Below are 21,429 nucleotides of genomic sequence, written 5' to 3'. Positions count from 1 at the left end.
TCTTGCCCTCTGCTACTGAAAGAGCAGCCACTGATTGCTATGTGTGATACAAAAGAAATTTAAGAACTCAAGAGAGTACTTCTCCTGACACAGCTTATTATTGCCATACATGACATCATAATTCAACAAGTGATTATATAGGAGTTTCAGATAACACTTATTTTGTATATCTGTCTTAAACGTGCTTCTAACATCACAAAACATAAATCAGAAAGATATCTGCTGCTGCTCTCAACGGATGCTGACCTGTACCATAATGATACTCAATAAACTGGTTCTAATATCTTTAGATCATTAATTCCATAGATAATTATTCTGCATATGTCAACCAAGATTATGAGTTCCTATTACTGTTTCCTTTCTGGACAGCCTCAGTGAGCTTTAATAACAGCAGTTCATCTTAAGCCAGTTAGGTTTGACAAAACTTGGCAAGACACATTGCAATTGAGAGTTGTTCATAATAAAAAGAGAAAAGAGGGGCTGGATGTGGTGGCTCATGCCTGTAATCCCAGCACTTTGGGAGGCCAAGGTGGGCAGATCACCAGAGGTCAGGAGTTCAAGACCAGCCTGGCCAACATGGTGGAACTCTGTCTCTACTAAAAATACAAAAAAAAAAAAAAAAATTCAGTCAGGCATGGTGGTGGGCGCCTATAATCCCAGCTACTTGGGAGGCTGAGTCAGGAGAATGCTTGAACCCGGGAGGCAGGGTTGCAGTGAGCCGAGATGGCACCACTGTACTCCAGCCTGGGTGACAGAGTAAGACTCGGTCTCAAAAAAAGCAAAAAACAAGAGGGAAAAGAAGGAAAAGAAAAATACTGCACATCAGTCTATTCTGAAAAGATCCCTACTTTAAATACGAAAATAGGCCAGGTTCGGTGGCTCATGCCTGTAGTCCCAGCACTTTGGGAGGCCAAGGCAGGCAAATCACCTGAGGTCAGGAGTTCAAAACCAGTTTGGCCAACATGGTGAAACCCCACCTCTACTAAAAATACAAAATCAACCAGGCACTAAAAATACAAAATCAAACCCCATCTCTACTAAAAATAGTGCATGCCTGTTATCCCAGCTGCTCGGGAGGCTGAGGCAGGAGAATTGCTTGAACCTGGGAGGTAGAGATTGCAGTGAGCCGAGATTGCGCCATTGCACTCCAGTCTGGGCAACAAGAACGAAACTCCATTTCAAAAAAAAAAAAATGATAAAATAAAAATAAATAAATACAAAAATACCTTAAAATGCTGTATTTTTGGCTGGGTACGGTGGCTCACACCTGTAATCTAGCACTTTGGGAGGCCAAGGCAGGTAGATCACCTGAGGTCAGGAGTTTGAGACCAGCCTGGCCAACACAGTGAAACCCTATCTCTGCTAAAAATACAAAAATTAGCTGGATGTGGTGACATGCACTTGTAGTCTCAGCTACTTGAGAGGCTGAGGCAGGAGAACTGCTTGACCCTGGGAGGCGGAGGTTGCAGTGAGCCCAGATGGTGCCACTGCTTGCCTCGGTGACAGAGTGAGACTCCAACTAAAAAAAGAAAAAGAAAAGAAAAAGAAAAAGCTGCATTTTAAAAGGGATAGACCTGGCATTTTGCTCTTTCTCCCACTTTCTTCCTTTTTAAGCTACTTCATTTTCCAGTTAAGTAGTTCCTGAGATTGTTCACCATGAACCTATATTCCTTTGGTCTTCAGATTAAACCAGTCTTTTATTCTTAATCAATAATGAAAGGTGGGGGTTAAATAACCACCAAAGTATAAGTAAGTTATTTCATTCTTAGGTTGAAACAATCTGTGTAAATTAATTACTTTGATATTCTGTTTTGTAAACAATGAGAATCAACAAGTTTCAATGTAGCACTTCGATTAATTTTATCAATGAAAAAAATGGCTTTTCTTTTACAGAATTCCAAATTCTGCATGAATAGCAGGAAAAAAAATGTTGAGAAAACACATCTTGGCTGGGCATTGTGGCCCACATCTGTAATCCCAAAACTTTGGGAGGCTGAGGCAGCTGGACTGCTTGAGCTCAGGAGTTCAAGACCAGCCTGGGCAACATAGTGAAACCCATCTCTACCAAAAGTACAAAAAATTAGCTGGATGTGGTGGTATGCATCTGTGGTCCCGGCTACTAGGGAGGCTAAGGTAGGAGGACTGCTTGAGCCCAGGCAGTCAGGGCTGCAGTGAGTCATGATCACACCACTGCACTCCAGCCTGGGCAATAGAGCCAGATCCCACCTCAACAACAACAACAACAACAAAAAACAAACAAAAAACATGGCTTAACTTCCGACATTCATTCTAAAAGACAAAAGTCATTTGCTCGGGAGGGGTGGATTATTGTAGATAAGTAAGTAGGAGCATATTCCAACCCTCTGTTATGTTTCCTCAGTTTGCAGAGCTACTTTTGAAGTTCAGGGCATAACACAGAAGAGATACAGGGAACCGCACAATGCACAGAGAATCAAGCTGTTTGAATTCAAAGACAAGCTATATTTCCTCATTTCTCTTCCTATAAAAAATTGCAAACATAAAGTAGGTTGCAGATACAATATCAACTTCAGTATGTTCTGTAAAAAATGAAGGGAAAACATGGAATGATAGCCAAATTATAAAGCATTATCTGTGATGAAATATTGAGAGAAAAATGAAACTGTGTTGTTTCTCAAACTGCTATGCTTCAAAGTTAAGAATAACAGATGCAATACATCAAGCTTCCATGTTAATTCAGCACTTCAAAGTCTATCATTTTTAAATAGCTTTATTGATATGTAATTCATATAAAATTCACTCATGTACACAACTGGACGGTTTCAGTATATTCACAGATTTGTACCATCATCACCACAAACAATTTTAGAACATTTTTATCCCCTCAAAAAGAAACTTGGAACTGATTAGCAATCACCGTTCTCTCATAACTCCTTATCTCCACATCTAAGGAATTACTAATCTGCTTTCTCTCCTACGGATTTACCTATTCTGGACATTTTATATAAATGAACCAATAAATGACCTTTTGTGTCTGGCTTCTTTCACTCAGCATAATTTCTTCAAGGTTCATCCATGTTGTAGCATATATCAGTATTTTAGTCTTCTAAAATTATCAAATAATATCCCATCATACATACATATTTTGTCTTTCATTCATCACCTGACAGACATTTGGGTTGTTACTACTTTCTAGCTACTATGAATGTTGCTGCTGTGAACATTCATGTAGATGTTCTTATGTGAATATATGTTTTCAGTCCTCTTGGATATATACTTTGGAATGCAATTGTTTGACTGTATGGTAATGGAGCCTAACTTTTAATAGATCTAGCTGAGTAAATGTCTAACAGAACAATATACTCTAAAATAAGGGTTGCACATACTTTTTAAAAGCACTTGCCCCACCCCATACTAAGTTAACCCATCTGTAACTACCAAAAAAAAAAAAATTCAGAAACTGAAATTATTTTCTACTTTTTATTTTAAAAAGGTACAGAGTTGGCTGGATGTGATGGCTCACACCTGTAATCCCAGCACTTTGGAAGGCCAAGGTAGGCAGATCACATGAAGCCAGGAGTTCAAGACCAGCCTGGCCAACATGGCAAAACCCTGTCTCTACTAAAAATACAAAAATTAGCTGGGCGTGGTAGCATGTGCCTGGAATCACAGCTACTCAAGAGGCTGAGGTGGGAGAATCATTTGAACCCGGAAGGCATAGGTTGCAGTGAGCCAAGATCACACCACTGCACTCCAGCCTGGGTAACAGATGGAGACTCCATCTCCCACCTTCCAAAAAAAAAAAAAGGTGCAGAGTTTACTAATTTAAAACATTGATAGTTCATATTTATTTAAATAAAAATGATTGAATCTATCTGTATTTGAGTACAGGAAATACTTAGTGACATTTCTGTAACAGTAAACAGTAACAGAAGCAAACAGCAGCCATGGAACACATAAATAATGAACATTTAAAAATTACTTACTACTGTTTCCTTGGCAGGAGGCGGCTTGATCTGTTGACTGGGAATCAGAACAAAAGTCAAAGTACCATGCATATCAGACTGTAACAGAAAGATCAGATTTTTTAAATTTGTATTTATGAAAATCATTCCATGATTTTATGATCTATATTGCCTAAACTGGACTATTTCAGAACCCCTCCACAGACTTAAATGACCAGAGGCACTTTGCTCTACCAAAGCAATGAATGGGGCTGGGTGAAAATAAGTGTGTGAAGATGTTTCTAGATTTTACAGCAGATAGTAGAGATTCCACTGTAATAACAGAAGCTGAATAACTAGGACCATAAATCTGGTCTGTGGGTATGTACAAAGTGATCATAAATTGCCCTCAAAAGATGTCCAGAAATGATTTTGTGATTATACTAGCACTATCCAATAGAACCTTCTCCAATGATGGAAATGTGCTATTTCTGTATCTTAATAATGGTAGCCATTAGCTACATACTGCTTCTCAGCACTTGAAATGCACCTAATGTGAATAAGGAACTGAATTTTAAATTTTACTTAATTTAAACAGAAATAGCTACATGCAGCTAGTGATTATTATACCGGACATTGCAGATCTATAGCACTGCTTTATCTAATATTATTAGGAAAACAACAATCAATTACAGATAATAAAATAAAAGAACACAAAAAATCATGAGGACACAGACTTTGTTTTGTTACTGTTTCCCAAGTGGCCAGTGCATATTAGGCACTCAATAAATATGTACTGAGTGAATTAATGAGTTATATTATTGATTCCAGAAAAATAAAATATATGTGATAGTGATACATCAGAAAGTAGAAAAATATCAGCGGTACCACCCAAAAATAAAACTGCTAACAAATACTGTGGAACAGTTATATCATGGAAAAATCAGGCTAGAAATCATCCAGTGCTCATAACAGTTACTTAAAAAATATTTTAAAGTCTAATAAGAGCTTTCTAAAAGCTATCAATCATTCTTCTAGCTGTGTCAACTTACCAGCAAGTCAAAAACCTCATTGACATCTTTCCCCCGAATTTCAATGCCATTAATCTCTAGAACTTCATCTCCTTCATGCAACAGACCACTTTTCTCTGCAGCACCCCCTTTTACTATCCGGCTAATGATGACAGAGTCCATTTCATTACGAACTGTAGCACCCTAAAAAAAAATATATATATATATATATCTCTCTCTCTCTCTCTAAAAACAAAAATAATATGATTTTTGTTAAGTATTCATTTATTTTTAAATTCTATTTTTTTTCTATTCAACAATACTAACCTTCAGTTATCTTAAGAAAAAATTTATTTACACAACTAGAGTAATCATAATTGGATTTAAAAGTTGACCATTTCCCCCACATTTTCCACTTCAGAAATACTCTATTCATTAGAATTCTGAAGTTAACCAGACTTCTGAAGCACACGACAGCAGAAAAATGCACTTGTTTAAAAACAGTATGTGGGACACTTACCAATGGAATATCACGAGCCTTTTCTATACGAACTATTTTTACAGTTTCTCCTCCATACTGGCCAATACTTTCATAAACTCTCTCATCTGTAATGGGCTCTAGCTGCATTTCCTGTTCAGCAACCTTATCGTGGGCCAGTAAAAGTGCCTGTTTCAAAGAAATCCATGGTATTTTAAGTAACAGCATGATTTAGTTCTGCATAGTGATTTTTAACCTCACTATGTACATAGTATTCTGACCATTAAATCTTTAAAAGTGCTATAATTAATTACAGCTAATAAAGATGTGTTAAGTATACTAAGGGCATACTCTGGAATGGGTTATAGAAGTCTAAAATGCTTATTAAACTTCATAAAATAACATCAATGTAAAGGCTTAAACACTCTAGATAATTAAAACTTACAGAAAATATAACCAAAGGGGGGAAGAATTTTTGCCTAACTTTTAAAGAAAAAGTTGTTTCAAAATAATTTAGTTCATTTTAAATCTGAAAATATATAATCCAACAATAACTATTATGTTATAGATGGGGCTGTAAACATCAAAATAGGCTAGAGAATGTTTGACATCTCTTCCAGCCCTGGAATCTTTGATTTAAAAAAATAAAAGAAGAACACTGGAAAAACCACATATATAATATTCTGTCCATTTTCTACCTGAATATGTGGAGTATTCAGCAAAGCAGTTAGTTCTTGTCCTTCCTTATGATGGACTGGCTTCAAAACAGTTTGTACCTAAGAAACAAAAATAAAGATTATTCTTCCTAGATTATAGGAAGTATCAGAAGCACCTGTATGCAGGGTCATATTTTTTTAAAGTACAAATTAAAATAATAAAAAATACTTGTAAGAAATAAAATCACCAAAAAGAATCACGAGAGTTTTCAATCTTGTTATTATGGATAACAACAGTACTTCTTATTAAAAAAAAAAAAAACACTAAGATTTTGGTACTTATGCCTATAGACAAAATACTTCCATCTTGAAAGTTTCTCCCAACATACCATAAAATTCATTAATAATTACGTAAGAAAAGAAAAACTGTCCTAACAGTTACCTTGCTATTTTATAGTTTTTAAATCATTTATGTGATTATTTAAAATCAGAGATGACAACTTAGAGTTATAGTCAAGGCTGGGCGCAGTGGCTCACACCTGTAATCCCAGCACTTTGGGAGGCTGAGGCAAGTGGATTGCTTGAGTCCAGGAGTTTGAGACCAGTCTGGGCAACATAGTGAGACCCTGTCTCTATTTTATAAATTTTTTTATATAATTAAAAAAAAAAAGTGACAGTCTAACAAGATGAATTTATATGAGTGCAATGGAACAATCACCATAACATAATGGATTACATTAAATTTCCCACAGTCGAGAAATCTTTGTCTTCCTACAATAAACTCCCCTTGCTTATAAATTTTTTTAGCCTGTTTCCTTATCTACTACTTATGGTGCTTCAAAGACTGATTAAGAAAATCTTAAAACAGGCCAGATGCAATGGTTCACACCAGTAATCCCAGCACTTTGGGAGGCCAAAGCAGGCAGATCACTTGCAGTCAGGAGTTCAAGATCAGCACGGCCAAAATGGCAAAATACTGTCTCTACTAAAAATACAAAAATTAGCCAACCGTGGTGGTGTGTGCCTGCAATTCCAGCTACTCAAGAGGCGGAGGCATGAGAATGACTTGAACCCACGAGGTAGAGGTTGCAGTGAGTTAAGATGGTGCCACTGCACTCCAGCCTGGATGATGTAATGAGACTGTCTCAAAAAAAAAAAAAGAGTAACTTATAATTAATACAGGAACCCAGTAATTCTATACCTTTTATGGCTATTTTAAATCATTTTATCAGTAATTTCCCTATGAAACCCAAGAGATGATAATTTGGGGATTAATTAACTTTACCACAGCAAGTAGATCAAAGCAATGACAGTACCAAAACCAGTCGACTTGTCCTCAGGTTTTGGTACTTAGAAAATTATATTTCTAATTGTAGAGTTCTATATGTATAAACGGGATGGCAGAGCAAATATTATCTTCTCCAAGAACTCAACTAAAATCTTACAATGGACAAGGCTTTAAGGCTTTAAGACCCAGGATTTAAGACTGTAACTAAAAGTTGTTTTTAAAAGAGGGTATTTTCCCTTTTAAAGTTTATCAAGTCTACATTAATTTTAAATGAAATTTGTAGTCTTGATCATATACCTTTTGACAGCTGAAGAAACTCTGAGGATGGGAAGATAATTCTGGATTAAAAATGTACCAAGGGTGTACACTTTTACAGAGTCAGCTCAATAATAATTTTCTGTATCAGAGATTCTTTCCGTATTCCCACTTCTAAGTCCGTTCCTAAACATCTCTGAGATCCTCCCTTCTAAAGAAATTTAGAACTCCTGTGTTTACCCACTGCCCTACTAACCTGTATGTTGCTTATTCTAGTGTCAACACATACCATCAGCTACTTCTACAATGGCGTTAAGGAATTAAAAAGCTATTCTTTTATTCTACTGCTCCTTTCTATTGGCCTATAAAAATGCCCTAATCTCTTATCTTTAAAAAAACCCTTTCCTGACCTTGTACACTTCTTTAGCTATACTACTTTTCCTTGTTTCCTTCAGAAGCAAGATCTTTTTGCATTTTAAAACTAATTTTTTAATTATAAAAATGATTTTAAATGTGAAAAATCAGAAAATTGATAAGCAAAAGGAAGGAAGTACAAGGATGGACTTTTATTATACTTAGGGATAATCACTTTCGTATATATCCTTCCTGCATTTTTCTACTTGTTTTTACCAAAATATTTACCTTGATACATATATCTGACAAAGAACCTGTAGCCAGAATATATTAAGAACTCTTACAACTCAAGACGATTAAAATGGAAAAGAGATTTGACTGGATATTTCACAAAAGATAGAGAAACAGCCAATACACATATAGAATAATGCTAAATATCATTAGTCGCTATGTAAATGCAAATCAAAACAAGATACTATTACCTACCTACTAGAATCATAAACAGGAAACAACCTACATATTCATCAACAGGTGAGTGGTCAAATTGTGGGATATTGAAAGAATGAAATGATAGTCAGCAATTTACAAACTACTGATACAAGAACAACATGGATGAATCTCAAAAACATTATACTAAGCAAAAGAAGTCTGACAGAAAAGACTACCTGTTGTTTTATTATATTTATATGAAATGCCCACAAATGACAAATTTGTAAAACAGAAAGCAAATCCGTGGATATTCATAGGGCCTGAGGATTGAAAGAGGTGATTATTGTCTGCAAAGGGCCATGGGAGAGAAGCTCTATGGAGTGATGGATGCTTCTATCAACTTGATGGCAGTTGTACATTTTACAGATGTACATATATGTCAAAATACACTGAACTATACAATAAAATACACTCATTTTAAGTGCATGTAAATTACATCTCAATAAAATCAGTTACTCTAAAAATGTACCCATAACATCTAAACTTTGAGAAAATTTCTATGTATATATCCCTTCTTTATTCTTCACATTTATTTTTACCAAAACGAGATCATGCTACTCATAGTTTTTATAATAGTTTTTTTTTTTTTTTTTTTTTTTTTTTTTGAGACGGAGTTTCGCTCTTGTCGCCCAAGCTGGAGCGCAATGGCATGATCTTGGCTCACTGCAACCTCCGCTTCCCAGGTTCAAGAGATTCTCCTGCCTCAGACTCCCGAGTAGCTGGGATTACAGGCGCCCACCACCACACCCAGCTAGGTTTTTTATTTTTAGTAGAGACGGGGTTTCACCATGTCGGCCAGATTGGTCTCGAACCCCTGACCTCAGGTGGTCTGCCCACCTCGGCCTCCCAAAGTGCTGGGATTATAGGTGTGAGTCACTGCGCCCGGCCCCTATAACAGTATTTTATAACTATTTTGACTTGATACTAATAAATTACTAAATATTTTGTTTTTCTATGTCACTAAATATTCTTTAATTCTAAAACAGAAATGTGACCATTCTAGTTCTGAGTGGCTCTCTGTCCCTTACAAGATTGAGTCTAAGCTCCTTAGTATTAAATCTAAGGACCATCAACATCTGATTCTTTCGTCTTTTCCAGTCCTATCTCCTGGCATTCCTTATGCCTTAACCTTTCTGATTCAGCATTCAACTGCTTGTTCCCTACACAAACCATGCTGTCTCCCCACGACTGTGATTATACTAGCTGTCCCAGCTACCTGAATTGCCTTATTCTACTTGCCTAGATAACATGTACTCATAAGACTGAACACATTTGATTTAAAATTATCAATAGGGCTGTTTCCCCACTAGACTAAGCTCAATGAAGATAGAATTGTATCTTATTCAGCTTCATATCTGGCTATTGGCAGAATGTCTGACCAATAGCACTGAAATATTTATGAATTCAATGAAAGGAAGAGAGGGTAGGAAGTCATCCTTGATGTCTCCTTTACCTTTATTACCCATATAGAGACACTATGTCCTATTAATTTTCTATTTAAATATTTCTATAATCCATGTGCAACTGCTATTCAAAATCTTACATCTGGACAATTACAATAGCCTCCACATTACTCTATGTTTCCACTGACTTTCCACAATGTTATCAAAGTAATACTTTAAATTAGAAGTCTGTTTATATAGATCTGTTTAAAATTCTTCAGTAGATTCACAATCATGTATAGAATAAATTTCTTGCTTTAAATTTTTTATGAAGTGACCTTTTCCTGTTAAATTTGAGAAACACAAAAATACTAGTAAAATTACCTATTTTATCTAACACCCAGAGATAGCCTTTTTAATAGTTAATTAATTCTTCCAATACCTCGAGATATGTGTGTGCATTTGTATAAATTAATTCATATTTTCCCTGTTCCTATACAATTTCATAATTCATTACTTCCTCCTGTTTTACTGCACTGGCTGGGACTGCCAAAAAATGTTGAATATTAGTGGTGGGTATCTGGAGTTTCTTTATCTTATTCAAGACTTAAATGGCAATGTGTGGGTGTTTCACCATTAGGGAAGATGCTATTGGTTTCTGGTATTATTCTTTTTCTTATTTTCCCCAAAGTGCTTTGTTATACATCTGCTATTATTTTTGACTATTATCAAGTTAAAACAATGTGCCTGGCTTTCCAAGAATTTTTATCAACAAAGAAAAAGTACTGAATTTTTTTCAGATGCCTTCTCTGCATTAAAATAATCATAGGGGGCCAGGTGCTGTGGCTCACACCTGTAATCCCAGTACTCTGGGAGACTGAGATGGAAGGATTGTTTGAGCCCAGGAGTTTGAGAACAGCCTGGGTAACACAGTGAGACCGTGCCTCTGCAAAAAAAAGAAATTAACCAGGTGTGGAGGTGCACATCTGTAGTCCCAGCTACTCAGGAGGCTGAGGTGGGAGGACTGCTTGAGCCCAGGAAGTTGATGTTGCAGTGAGCCATAATCATGCCACTGCACAGCAGCCTGGGTGACAGAGCGAGACTCTGTCTCAAAACAAGTATCATATGGTTTTCTCCTTTCACCTATTCATATAAGTTAATTCTTTTAAAATATTTAAAATATTTACCAAAGTAATCCACCATAAGATAAATTTAAATTTATTAATGGCCTTCAGGATGTAGACACCATCTCTTTTTTTTTTTTTTTTTTTTTTTTGAGACAGAGGCTTGCTCTGTTGCCCAGGCTGGAGTGCAGTGGCACAATCTCGGCTCACTACAAGCTCCGCCTTCCCGGGTTCATGCCATTTTCCTGCCTCAGCCTCCCGAGTACGACCATGCCTGGCTAATTTTTTTGTATTTTTAACAGAGATGGGGTTTCACCGTGTTAGCCAGGATGGTCTCGATCTCCTGACCTCATGATCTGCCTGCCTTGGCCTCCCAAAATGCTGGGATTACAGGCGTGAGCCACTGCGCCCGGCCTCTGGACACCATCTTTTAACATTAAGTCCTACTACTTACTTAGCATTCAAGAAATATGCCAGGCTTTCTCTCTCACTACCACCTCTGTACCTTTTGAGAATGGAATACCTTTTTCTCTTTCTTACGCTTCCTGGTAAATTCCCAGTCACCCCTCAAGACTGAGCAAATAAAATTTCCTTCTGTATTTCTTCCTTCTTCCCATCATTCCCCTCATCCTTCCCATCCTCCCAACACAGAATTAGGCATTTCTTAGTGCTGTTGGCACTTTTCTCGTACTGCCATCATAGCACTTCTCATTAGACTGTAATTGTTTACTCATTGTTCCTCCACAGCAAAAGCCTAATTCAACTTTCACAGGTTGATAAACATCTAGGTTGCTTCCAGTTTCTGACTATTATCTGGTTGCTATGAACATCTGCTTTTAAGCTTTTCTGTGGATACGTTTTCATTTCTCTTGGCTATATACCTACAAGTGAAATGGCTGGGTCACAGTATATAGGTACATTAGCTTTAGCAGATACTGCCAAACATTTTTCCAAAGTGGTAGTACCAACTTCTACTCCACCAGTGATGTATGAGAGGTTCAGTTGTTCCATAAGTTCACAAACAATACTGACAGTCTTTTAAATTGTAATCATAGTCATTCTGGTGTCAGTGTAGGGGTATCTCATGTTTTAATTTGCATTTCTTTGTTGGCTAATGATGCCTAATATCTTTTCATTGCTATTGGTCATTTGGATTTCCTCTTTTTTGTGAAGTGACTGTTCTTTGTCAATTTTTTTTTTAAGCAAGTAGTCTTTTTTCTTATTAGTTTCCAAGAGTCTTTTTTTTTTTCTTTTTCTTTTTTTTTTTTTTGAGATAGGGTCTCACTCTGTCGCCCAGACTGGAATGCAGTGGTGCAATCTCGGCTCAAAGCAACCTTTGCCTCCCGGGTTCAAGTGATTCTCCTGCCTCAGCCTCCCAAGCAGCTGGTGCACACCACTACAGCCGGCTAATTTTTGTATTTTTTTATTTTTAGTAGAGACCAGGTTTCACCATGTTGGCCAGGCTGGTCTTGAACTCCTGACCTCAAATGATTCACCCGCCTTGGCTTTCCAAAATGCTGGGATTACAGGTGTGAGCCTCCCAAAGTGCTGGGATTACAGACTGCACCTAGGCAACAAGAGTTCTTTATATAATTTCATGGACAAGTTTTTGTCATATATTTACACACACACACATATATATACACACACACATATATACTTCAATATCTCAAAATCAAATACCATTTTTCAGTGTGTTGGCTTTCATTTTTACTCTCTTAAAGGTGTTTATAAGTTCATCTAATGAAGTCCAAGTTCTAAATTTTCTTTATAAAAGTACTATAATATCTTAGGGCCAGGCGTGGTGGCTCATGCCTGTAATTCCAGCACTTTGGGAGGTTGAGGAGGTGGATCATGAGGTCAGGAGATCAAGACCATTCTGGCTAACACGGTGAAACCCCGTCTCTACTAAAAGTACAATTAGCCAGGCATGGTGGCGGGCACCTGTAGTCCCAGCTACTCGGGAGGCTGAGGCAGGAGAATGGCGTGAACCCAGGAGGTGGAGCTTGCACTGAGCCGAGATCGCACCACTGCACTCCAGGCTGGGCAACATTGCAAGACTGTCTCAAAAAAAAAAAAAAAAGCACTATAATGTCCAAGAAATTTAGTTTGTGTTTATTAGTAAATATCCTAGATCATCAAAGATTTAATCTAGACCTTAAAATTTGAGGTTTTCATAGGCTTTATTATTATATGGTACTTAATGTTTAACTGGTATTTTAAGCTGTATAAACAAAGAATACTTCTGAATGTTTCACTAAATTTCTTGAGATGTTTTTTTAACTTAACCTCACTAGGCTTCAATATTCAGAGAAACAGGGGAGTTGGACTGGTGACTGCTGATACTTTTTTCCAGCTGTAAAGTAAAGGCAATGGGTCCATTTAACCTTTACCATTTTGTTATCAGATTTAACACTCCTCTCTTTGTTGAGTTCTGACTATGTGCTTTTTTCACAAGTATTATGTACTGAAAGGGCAACTTCACAGTCATGTACACTCCAGGGGAAACCATTCACATTCTATCACGGAAGACACTATAATACTGTAAGGATGTCAAAGCAAACTTTCAGAAAATCTCCTTTATACAGTACTTTTAAAATTGTTAACTATCCTATATTCACATATGTGAATATGTGAACTATCCTAAAACTAATATTCAAAAGTGATTTTTTTAAAAGTCCTTTTTAACAACTTCTTTCTTCCCAAGGCATTTACTCTTTAAGCCACTTCTAGTTCTTTGCTTTTCTCAACTCCTAAAACCCTTTAGGCTAAGTTGTTTCTTTTCTCCCTTCTTTCCACCTTTCCATTGTGTGTGTCAGCTTTTTACAATTGGAGCAATTCTGATCTCTCTTGCTTCTCTTACTCTCTTCTTCACCTATTGTTGTATTAGCAAAACAAGGACCCAGTAGCCAGCTGGACAAACCTTCCTCCTAATAGGGACAGGAATGATTATAATGATTTATTTTGTATTCTTCCCAACCGATTTGAAACCAGCTTCACTTGCCTGTGTGCTATCAAATATGTTATATTTTTACCAAATATATTGGTACTCGTCTTTTCCTCCTATCCTGGAAGTAAGTCCAGAATTGCTTATGTGTGTGAATAGTATAAGATCAAAGTAATGTTATTTCAATCTCTGTAAGAAAAGTAATTTTCAGAAATTTCAGAACACCATTTAAACCATAAGTAAATATGACAAGTGAGAAAAGTATCTCCCTTGGGGACAATTATGTGCTAATCTACAAAGTACCTTCTAATCTATTTTATAGGTTCTGTAGCTCTAGATGTCCTCCCTCCCCAAGAGCCCATTTTCTGCTCATGTTGGCATTCAATGAAATACACTCACTTGATGGGATTCCAGAATTACTCATTTTAACAATACCAAAATAACTTAAAGCGCTAGAATAATGAAAGACTGTCTACTCCCCAAAACAGGAGAGTTTATTTATAACCTTAAAATCTTAAATTTAAAAGATGTTTCCATAACAGATTAAACACTGAACACTGGTTAGCATCAGAAACAAGAATTTAAGTCATCATGTTAACAATAAAAACCCTCACAGTATATTAAGATTTAATAATTTGAAATGTCTACAGTTTTTATAGGAGGACAACTTCAAAATACCTAGACATAATAAATCTTAGGAGTTATATAATGTCTGATTATCAGTTATAATTGTATCTCATCAGTATTCACTATCTCAGTTTATAATGTATAATGCTTGAAATTCATAAAACTACACTTAAAACATTAAAAAAATTGCTCTCTAGTAATTCAAATTATTTGTTACTATCCAAATTTATGACTTTATATAAAAAATTAACTCTTTTCATGGAACAGAGTTCTGACTCTGAAGTAAATTTTTTTTTTTTAGGATAAAATGCATGTAGTAAACGTTCTGTCACAATACATTATTAACATGTGTTTAACAGTAATTAATTCAAACACATCTTATAGTCACATTAGTATTTTCCAATAATCCTGCCTTCCTGCCAGTACTAATTACCTTGTAGACATCAACAAGATGTTTAGAATACATACCTCTTGAGCAAGATCTTGTGCGTTGGAGACAAGAGGAAATGGGGGACTAGCCTTGTTCATGTGTACAGTGATGGCATTGTGTATCTTAAATGCATTCTGAAAATCCTTATTTTGAACAAGTTGTAAAAGCAGTGAAATATCCTCCTGGCTCTGAGAATCTACCAAAGTATGTTGGATATGCTTAAGTGAAGAAAACAAGTCTTCTATTTCTAATAGGAGAAGAAAAAGGTACCCAAAAGTTAATTGTTTCAGTATTAATTCAACATGTATTTTCAGAGAAAATTTCTTTGAACCAGTAAGAATTTAAGTTTTCAGAAAAATACCAAAATCTGCATATATTATTGTCAATCATGATCATTTTATAGGTTTTTAAGTAAAAACTTTAAAAAAAATTACATAACAGAATAACTTGCATTTTTACAAAGGTGTTTTAATTATAAAACTAATACACATTCACTATAAAAACAAGTGAGGGGAGGAATGCAAAAATTAATAAAGAAATTTAAAACCACCAATAATCCCATCACCTAGAAATATTTTTTTCTTAACATCCTATTTCATCAACAGTACATTGTAAATGTTTTCCCGTATCACTAGTCTTTTTAAATATTTAATAATTCCTGATACTCTATTACATGGCTAAACGATAATTTATAGTAACCATTAAACTAAAGTTCAACATTTAAATTGCTTCTGATTTTTTGCTACCATAAAAACAAGCATTTCAGTACATAATAATCAGTAGTACATATAAATTTGTCTGAGATTCTGATGTCTTCATAAAGTAAGTCCCAGAAATAGAACTTTTAGATAAGATTCTGATATTTTTTAAAAAGTCAAACAGCTTTTCTAGGGAGGTTTTACTAATTTGCATTCCATTAACAATATTTTCAGAAATATTTGATATTATTATTTTTTTAAATCTTCCATTTATTTGACTAGTAAGGAAGTTGAGGTTTATTCATATTTACCAGGCACTTCTTTTGTGGTCTATAAAACACTAATGAATATGTGAGTTTCCTAAAGTTGTACTGAAAGCTGTGGGCATATGTATGTGTATTGTGTCTGCCTGTTAGTGTGCATACATAGCACAAGCATTTTTCTGGAAAATGTTACTCCAAAATGGTTAAGAGGCACTGGTAGACCAGGCACAGTGGCTCACGCCTGTAATCCCAGCACTCTGGGAGGCCCAGGCAGGTAGATCATGAGGTCAGGAGTTCAAGACCAACCTGGCCAAGATGGTGAAACCCCATCTCTACTAAAAATACAAAAATTAGCTGGGCACAGTGGTGGGCGCCTGTAATCCCAGTTACTCAGGAGGCGAGACAGGAGAATCACTTGAACCCGGGAGGCGGAGGTTGCAGTGAGCCAAGATCACACCACTGCACCCTAGCCTGGGCAACAGAGCAAGACTCCATCTCAAAAAAAAAAAAAAAAAAAAAAAAAAAGCAGCACTGGTAGTCTCTTCCCTGCTCCCAAATAGGCTGTGTGAGTGTATGTGTGCTTGCACATATACTCTGTCATATTTGTTGGAAATCGTTTTCCAATATTTCCATTTATCTCTTAATTATATTTGTGGTTGTTCTTATTATAGAATTTGTCAACTCCGACCCCCTGCTTTTCCTGTGTGATTTTTTTCACTGTTTCTATGCTTATAAACTTCTTATAGGTCATTAAAATAATGTATCTAGATTTCTTCTAGCTTCTTATAATTTCTACTTTATTTAACTTCTATTTAAGTTTAATTCATCTAGAATTTATTTTCGCATAGATCTGAAAAAATTTAACTTTATTTTTCTTCCAATTAACCAATGATTCTAGTACCATTTATTAAATAATCATTCCTGGCCAGGCGCAGTGGCTCAGGTCTGTAATCCCAGCACTTGGGGAAGCTGAAGCAGGTGGATTGCTTGAGTCCAGGAGGTCGAGACCAGCCTGGGCAACATGGTGAAGCCCCGTCTCTACTAAAAAATTATAAAAAATGTCTAGGCACAGCAGCTCACACCTGTGTTCCCAGCACTTTGGGAGGCTGAGGTGGACAGACTACTTGAGTTCAGCAGTTTGTGACCAGCCTGGGCAACATGGTGAGACCCTGTCTTTTTTTAAAATAACAATAATTTTTAAAAATACAAAATATTAGCCAGGCATTGTGGTATGCGCCTTAGTCCCAGCTACTCATGAGGCTGAGGTGGGAATTTCCACTGGGGCCATGATCACTATACTGCACTCTAGCCTGGAAAACTGAGTGAGACCTCATCAAATAACCATTCCTTTTCCACTGATTTCTAATGCCACTAAATTCTTACACATATCAGAGTCTGTCTTTATTTCACTGGTCTATCAGAACTATACTGTTTTATTAGAGTAGCATTATAAAGTTTGTTCATATTAACATGACAAGTACCTGATCTTTCTTTAAGTTTCTTGACTATTGTAAGTTGGTTGTACGTCACTTTTTTCAAGTTACCTCCCATTTCCTCTTTCCTAGTCTTCCAAAAAGAAAAGTCCTATTGAGATTTTGACTAAAATTAAACCTGTAAACGAGTCTAGGAAAAACTTAAGAGCACATACTAGGACTTAAACAGTCAAAGACATAGTATAAAAAAGACATGGAGGCCAGGCACAGTGGCTCAAGCCTGTAATCCCAGCACTTTGGGAGGCTGAGCCAGGCGGATCACGAGGTCAGGAGATTGAGACTATCCTGGCTAATATGGTGAAACCCCGTCTCTACTAAAAATACAAAAAAATTAGCCAGGTGTGGTGGTGGGCGCCTGTATTCCCAGCTACTCGGGAGGCTGAGGCAGGAGAATGGCGTGAACCCGGGAAGCGGAGCTTGCAGTGAGCCGAGATAGCGTCACTGCACTACAGCCTGGGTGACAGAGCAAGACTCTGTCTCAAACAAACAAACAAAAAAACCAAAAAGACATGGAAAAAAATCTTCCCAATGTGCCTTTTTGTCAGCTCTCTTCTTATAAGGTCTGCAGAAACACCACTGACTCTTATTTATCTTGTATCCCACAATTTGAAGAGCAGTTAAATTTTTAAATAGATTTTAACAGCTCTTCGGTTGATTCTTGAGGTTCCCTATCTTTCCTGCCCCAGACCAAAACAACTTGAGTCTTCCTTTTAAACATATATATATTTAGTCTTCCTTATTTTATATATATAGTTGTCCCCTGGTATCAGTGGGAGATTGGTTCCAAGACCTCCCACAGATAGCAAAATTTGCAGATGCTCAAGTCCCTTAAATAAAATGGTGTAGTATTTGCATATAAGGTATACACATCCCCTGGTTACCTAAAATCAGCTCTAGATTACTTATAATACTTAATATAATGTAAATAGCTGTTATATTGTATTGTTCAGAGGATAATGACAGGAAAAAAAGTCTTTTTTATAAAGACATACAAGGTTTAAAAGTCGGCCACATGCCATGGTGGCTCATGCCTGTAATCTCAGCACTTTGGGAGGCTGAGGCAGGCGGATCACATGAAGTCAGGAGTTTGAGACCAGCCTGGCCAACATGATGAAACTCCATTTCTACTTAAAAAAGTACAAAAATCAGCCAGGTATAGTGGCGTGCTCCTGTAGTCCCAGCTACTTGGGAGGCTGAGGCAGGAGAATCACTTGAACCAGGTGGTGGAAGTTGCAGTGACCCAATATCATGCCACTGCACTCTAGCCTGGATGACAGAGCGAGACCCTGTTTAAAAAAAAAAAAAAAAAAAAAAGGAAATAAAATAACTTTTTTCCTTGTCATTATTCTCTAAACATACATATATGTATGGTCATCAGTAGTTTAAAATGAAGAAAAATTTGGTAAAAAATTTAAAAGTCAAAACTGTCATTAGAATGACATAAGAAGAAGCTGTAGCCCAGAGCTAGATAACAGTTAAGGGATAGCCAGAATTTAACCATAAGCTAATATTAAGAATAGATAGAATATAAAATGTCAGATTCCATCACATACAATGAGGTTACCAAATAATTCCCTAAGAGATTAAAGAATTCAACAGCCTTAAAGTATCTTAAAAGCAAAATAGGAAAACATTTAAATATCTTACAAGAAAAAGAAATTATAAAAGCAATACAGCAGTTAAGCTTTGTATAAGCTACAATCTTATGGGGACTAGACTTCTCTGAGTAGACAATTAAATTACTGTTTAATTAAAACAATTTTCTTTGTAGAGATGGAGTCTATAACTCCTGGCATTAAGAAATCTTCCTGCCTCGTCCTCCCAAAGCGCTAGGATTACAGGTGTGAGCCATACCTTTCAAGGCCTTTAGTAATTGTTACAAGGGCCTCATGGCCAGGAGCAATGGGTCATGCCTGTAATCCCAGAACTTTGGGAAGCTCAGGACAGATCACCTGAGGTCAGGAGTTCGAGACCAGTCTGGCGAACATGGTAAAACCCCAACTCTACTAAAAATACAAATAAATTAGCGGGGCATGGTGGTGCATGCCTAAAGTCCCAGCTACTTGGGAGGCTGAGGCAGGAGAATCGCTTGAACCTCAGAGGCGGAAGTTGCAGTGAGCCAAGATCGCACCACTATACTCCAGCCTGGTGACAGAGTGAGACTCCGTCTCAAAGAAAAATGAAAGAAAAAAAAGGGCCCCAGCATGGCTGTTAGGGTATTGTGAAAGACTGAGAGCCTCAGATTTCACCACTGACTGAAATCAACAAGCAGCCTTAGACAGCCCAGAAGGTAATTGTATCCCTACTGGGTCTCTTCAACCTCAGGGGAATTTAAATTTTTTAAAGCCAAGGAGTTTCTGCATAATCTCTCCTATGTACCAAAGCCACTCAAAACGATACTAAAATACTGACATTATTTTGAAAATTACCTGTACTTCTACCTTTTGGCTGTAACTACTGGTATTATTTTGCTATGCCATGTAGCCTTTCAAACTTCTAAAATGCTGGTCTAACCATATAGATGACACTGTAAATGTTGTTTTGCAACCTGTTTTCCAATTCCTTAGAATAAATTTCTAGGATAAAATTATTAATCAGATAATAAAAACATTTAACACTTTGATACATACTGCCAAGCTGCCTTCTGGATTTGTACCAATTCATATCCCTATCAGCAATGCACATGAATGTCTGTTTTCACAAACACACACCAATTTAAGAATCATCAATCTTTTAATTTTTGGTGATCTGGTATGATTGAACATATTTTTACAAGTTATAGCCATTAGAATTTCTTCTTTCATCCATTTTATCTTTTGCCCATTTTTCTACTAGAGTGCTTTTTATAACTAGAATTTAACTGATATCCCTGTAGTCTTAACTATAACATACTTAATACAATTTCATCCTTTTTTCTTATAGCAGAACAATGGCTTTTAATCCAATATATTTATGAAAAAAAGCTAAGGAAATGTAAAAGACCTATTTTGCCACAGTTCTAATTTAATCATAACCAGAATCTCCAGTGCCTTTTTTTTTTTTTTTTTTTGGAGATAGGGTTTCACTCTGTCACCCTGCTAGAGTTCAGTGGTGTGAACACGGCTCACTGCAGCCTGGAGCTCCTGGGCTCCAGTGATCCTTCCCACCTCACCCTCCCCAGTAGCTGGGACTACAGGTGCATAACACCACACCCGACTAATTTTTTTGCGTTTTTTGTAGAGACAAGATTTCACTGTCGCCCAAGCTGGTCTCGAACTCCTGGACTCAAGTGATTCACCCACCTTGGCCTCCCAAAGTGCTGAGATTATAGGCGTGAGCCACCACGCCCACCCATAAAGGGTACATTTTTAAAAGCACTTCACAAACATGTATTAACTCAAGAACATTTTCTTTTTTCTGGTTTTTTTTTTTTTTTTTTTTTTGAGACCAGGTCTCTCTCTGTTACCAGGCTGGAGTACAGTGGTGCAATCAGAATTCACTGCAGCCTTGACTTCTCAAGTTCCAATGATCCTCCCACCTAGCCTCCAAGTAGCTAGGACCACAGTTGCATTCCACCACACCTGGCTATTTTTGTATTTTTTTGGTAGAGATGGAGTTTTGCCAGGTTGCCCAGGCTGATCTACAACTCCTGAGCTCAAGCGATCCACCCACCTCGGCCTCCCAAAGTGCTAGGATTATAGGCATGAGCCACCACGCTTGGCTAAGAACAGTTAATTTTCCACCCACTCAAAGAAAAGTTCCATTCTTTCATGGATATATCTGTTACTTAAAACAAAAATCCACCTAAGTTTTTCAACATTCTATACAATTCTGCAGGGAATTTTAAAAATCCATTCAGATGTAACTAAATCAGTCCTGTCAAGTACACTCTTCCATAATAAAGATGAAGACACAGAGACAACAAAGAGAGGACAGAGGACAGAAAGAAATTCCTTTCCCCAATCCCAGACAGACAACAGACACAAGAAGGAACCACATGGACAGAGAAATAAAGAGAGAAATGAAGAACCAT

At 36.8% G+C, this 21,429-nt stretch overlaps 1 protein-coding gene across 5 annotated transcripts in view; it reads right to left on the bottom strand.

The window, feature by feature from the left end:
* PALS1 (protein associated with LIN7 1, MAGUK p55 family member) overlaps positions 1-21,429 on the bottom strand; it is a 92,753-nt gene that overhangs the window by 24,704 nt on the left and 46,620 nt on the right. For all 5 annotated transcript variants that reach the window (XM_073011093.1, XM_037984674.2, XM_007987031.3 and 2 more), the window contains 5 exons: positions 15,002-15,210; positions 6,110-6,187; positions 5,454-5,600; positions 4,976-5,137; positions 3,966-4,043 (listed from right to left, as the gene is read on the bottom strand). In XM_073011093.1, coding sequence (XP_072867194.1) covers positions 3,966-4,043; positions 4,976-5,137; positions 5,454-5,600; positions 6,110-6,187; positions 15,002-15,210 — 674 coding nt within the window. The remainder of the gene's footprint in view (positions 1-3,965; positions 4,044-4,975; positions 5,138-5,453; positions 5,601-6,109; positions 6,188-15,001; positions 15,211-21,429) is intronic.

Source organism: Chlorocebus sabaeus, chromosome 24 (assembly GCF_047675955.1).
Source record: "Chlorocebus sabaeus isolate Y175 chromosome 24, mChlSab1.0.hap1, whole genome shotgun sequence".
Classification (NCBI taxonomy): domain Eukaryota; kingdom Metazoa; phylum Chordata; class Mammalia; order Primates; family Cercopithecidae; genus Chlorocebus; species Chlorocebus sabaeus.
The sequence above is the reverse complement of the archived record's forward strand: the minus strand, read 5'-3'. Positions and strand labels throughout refer to the sequence as shown.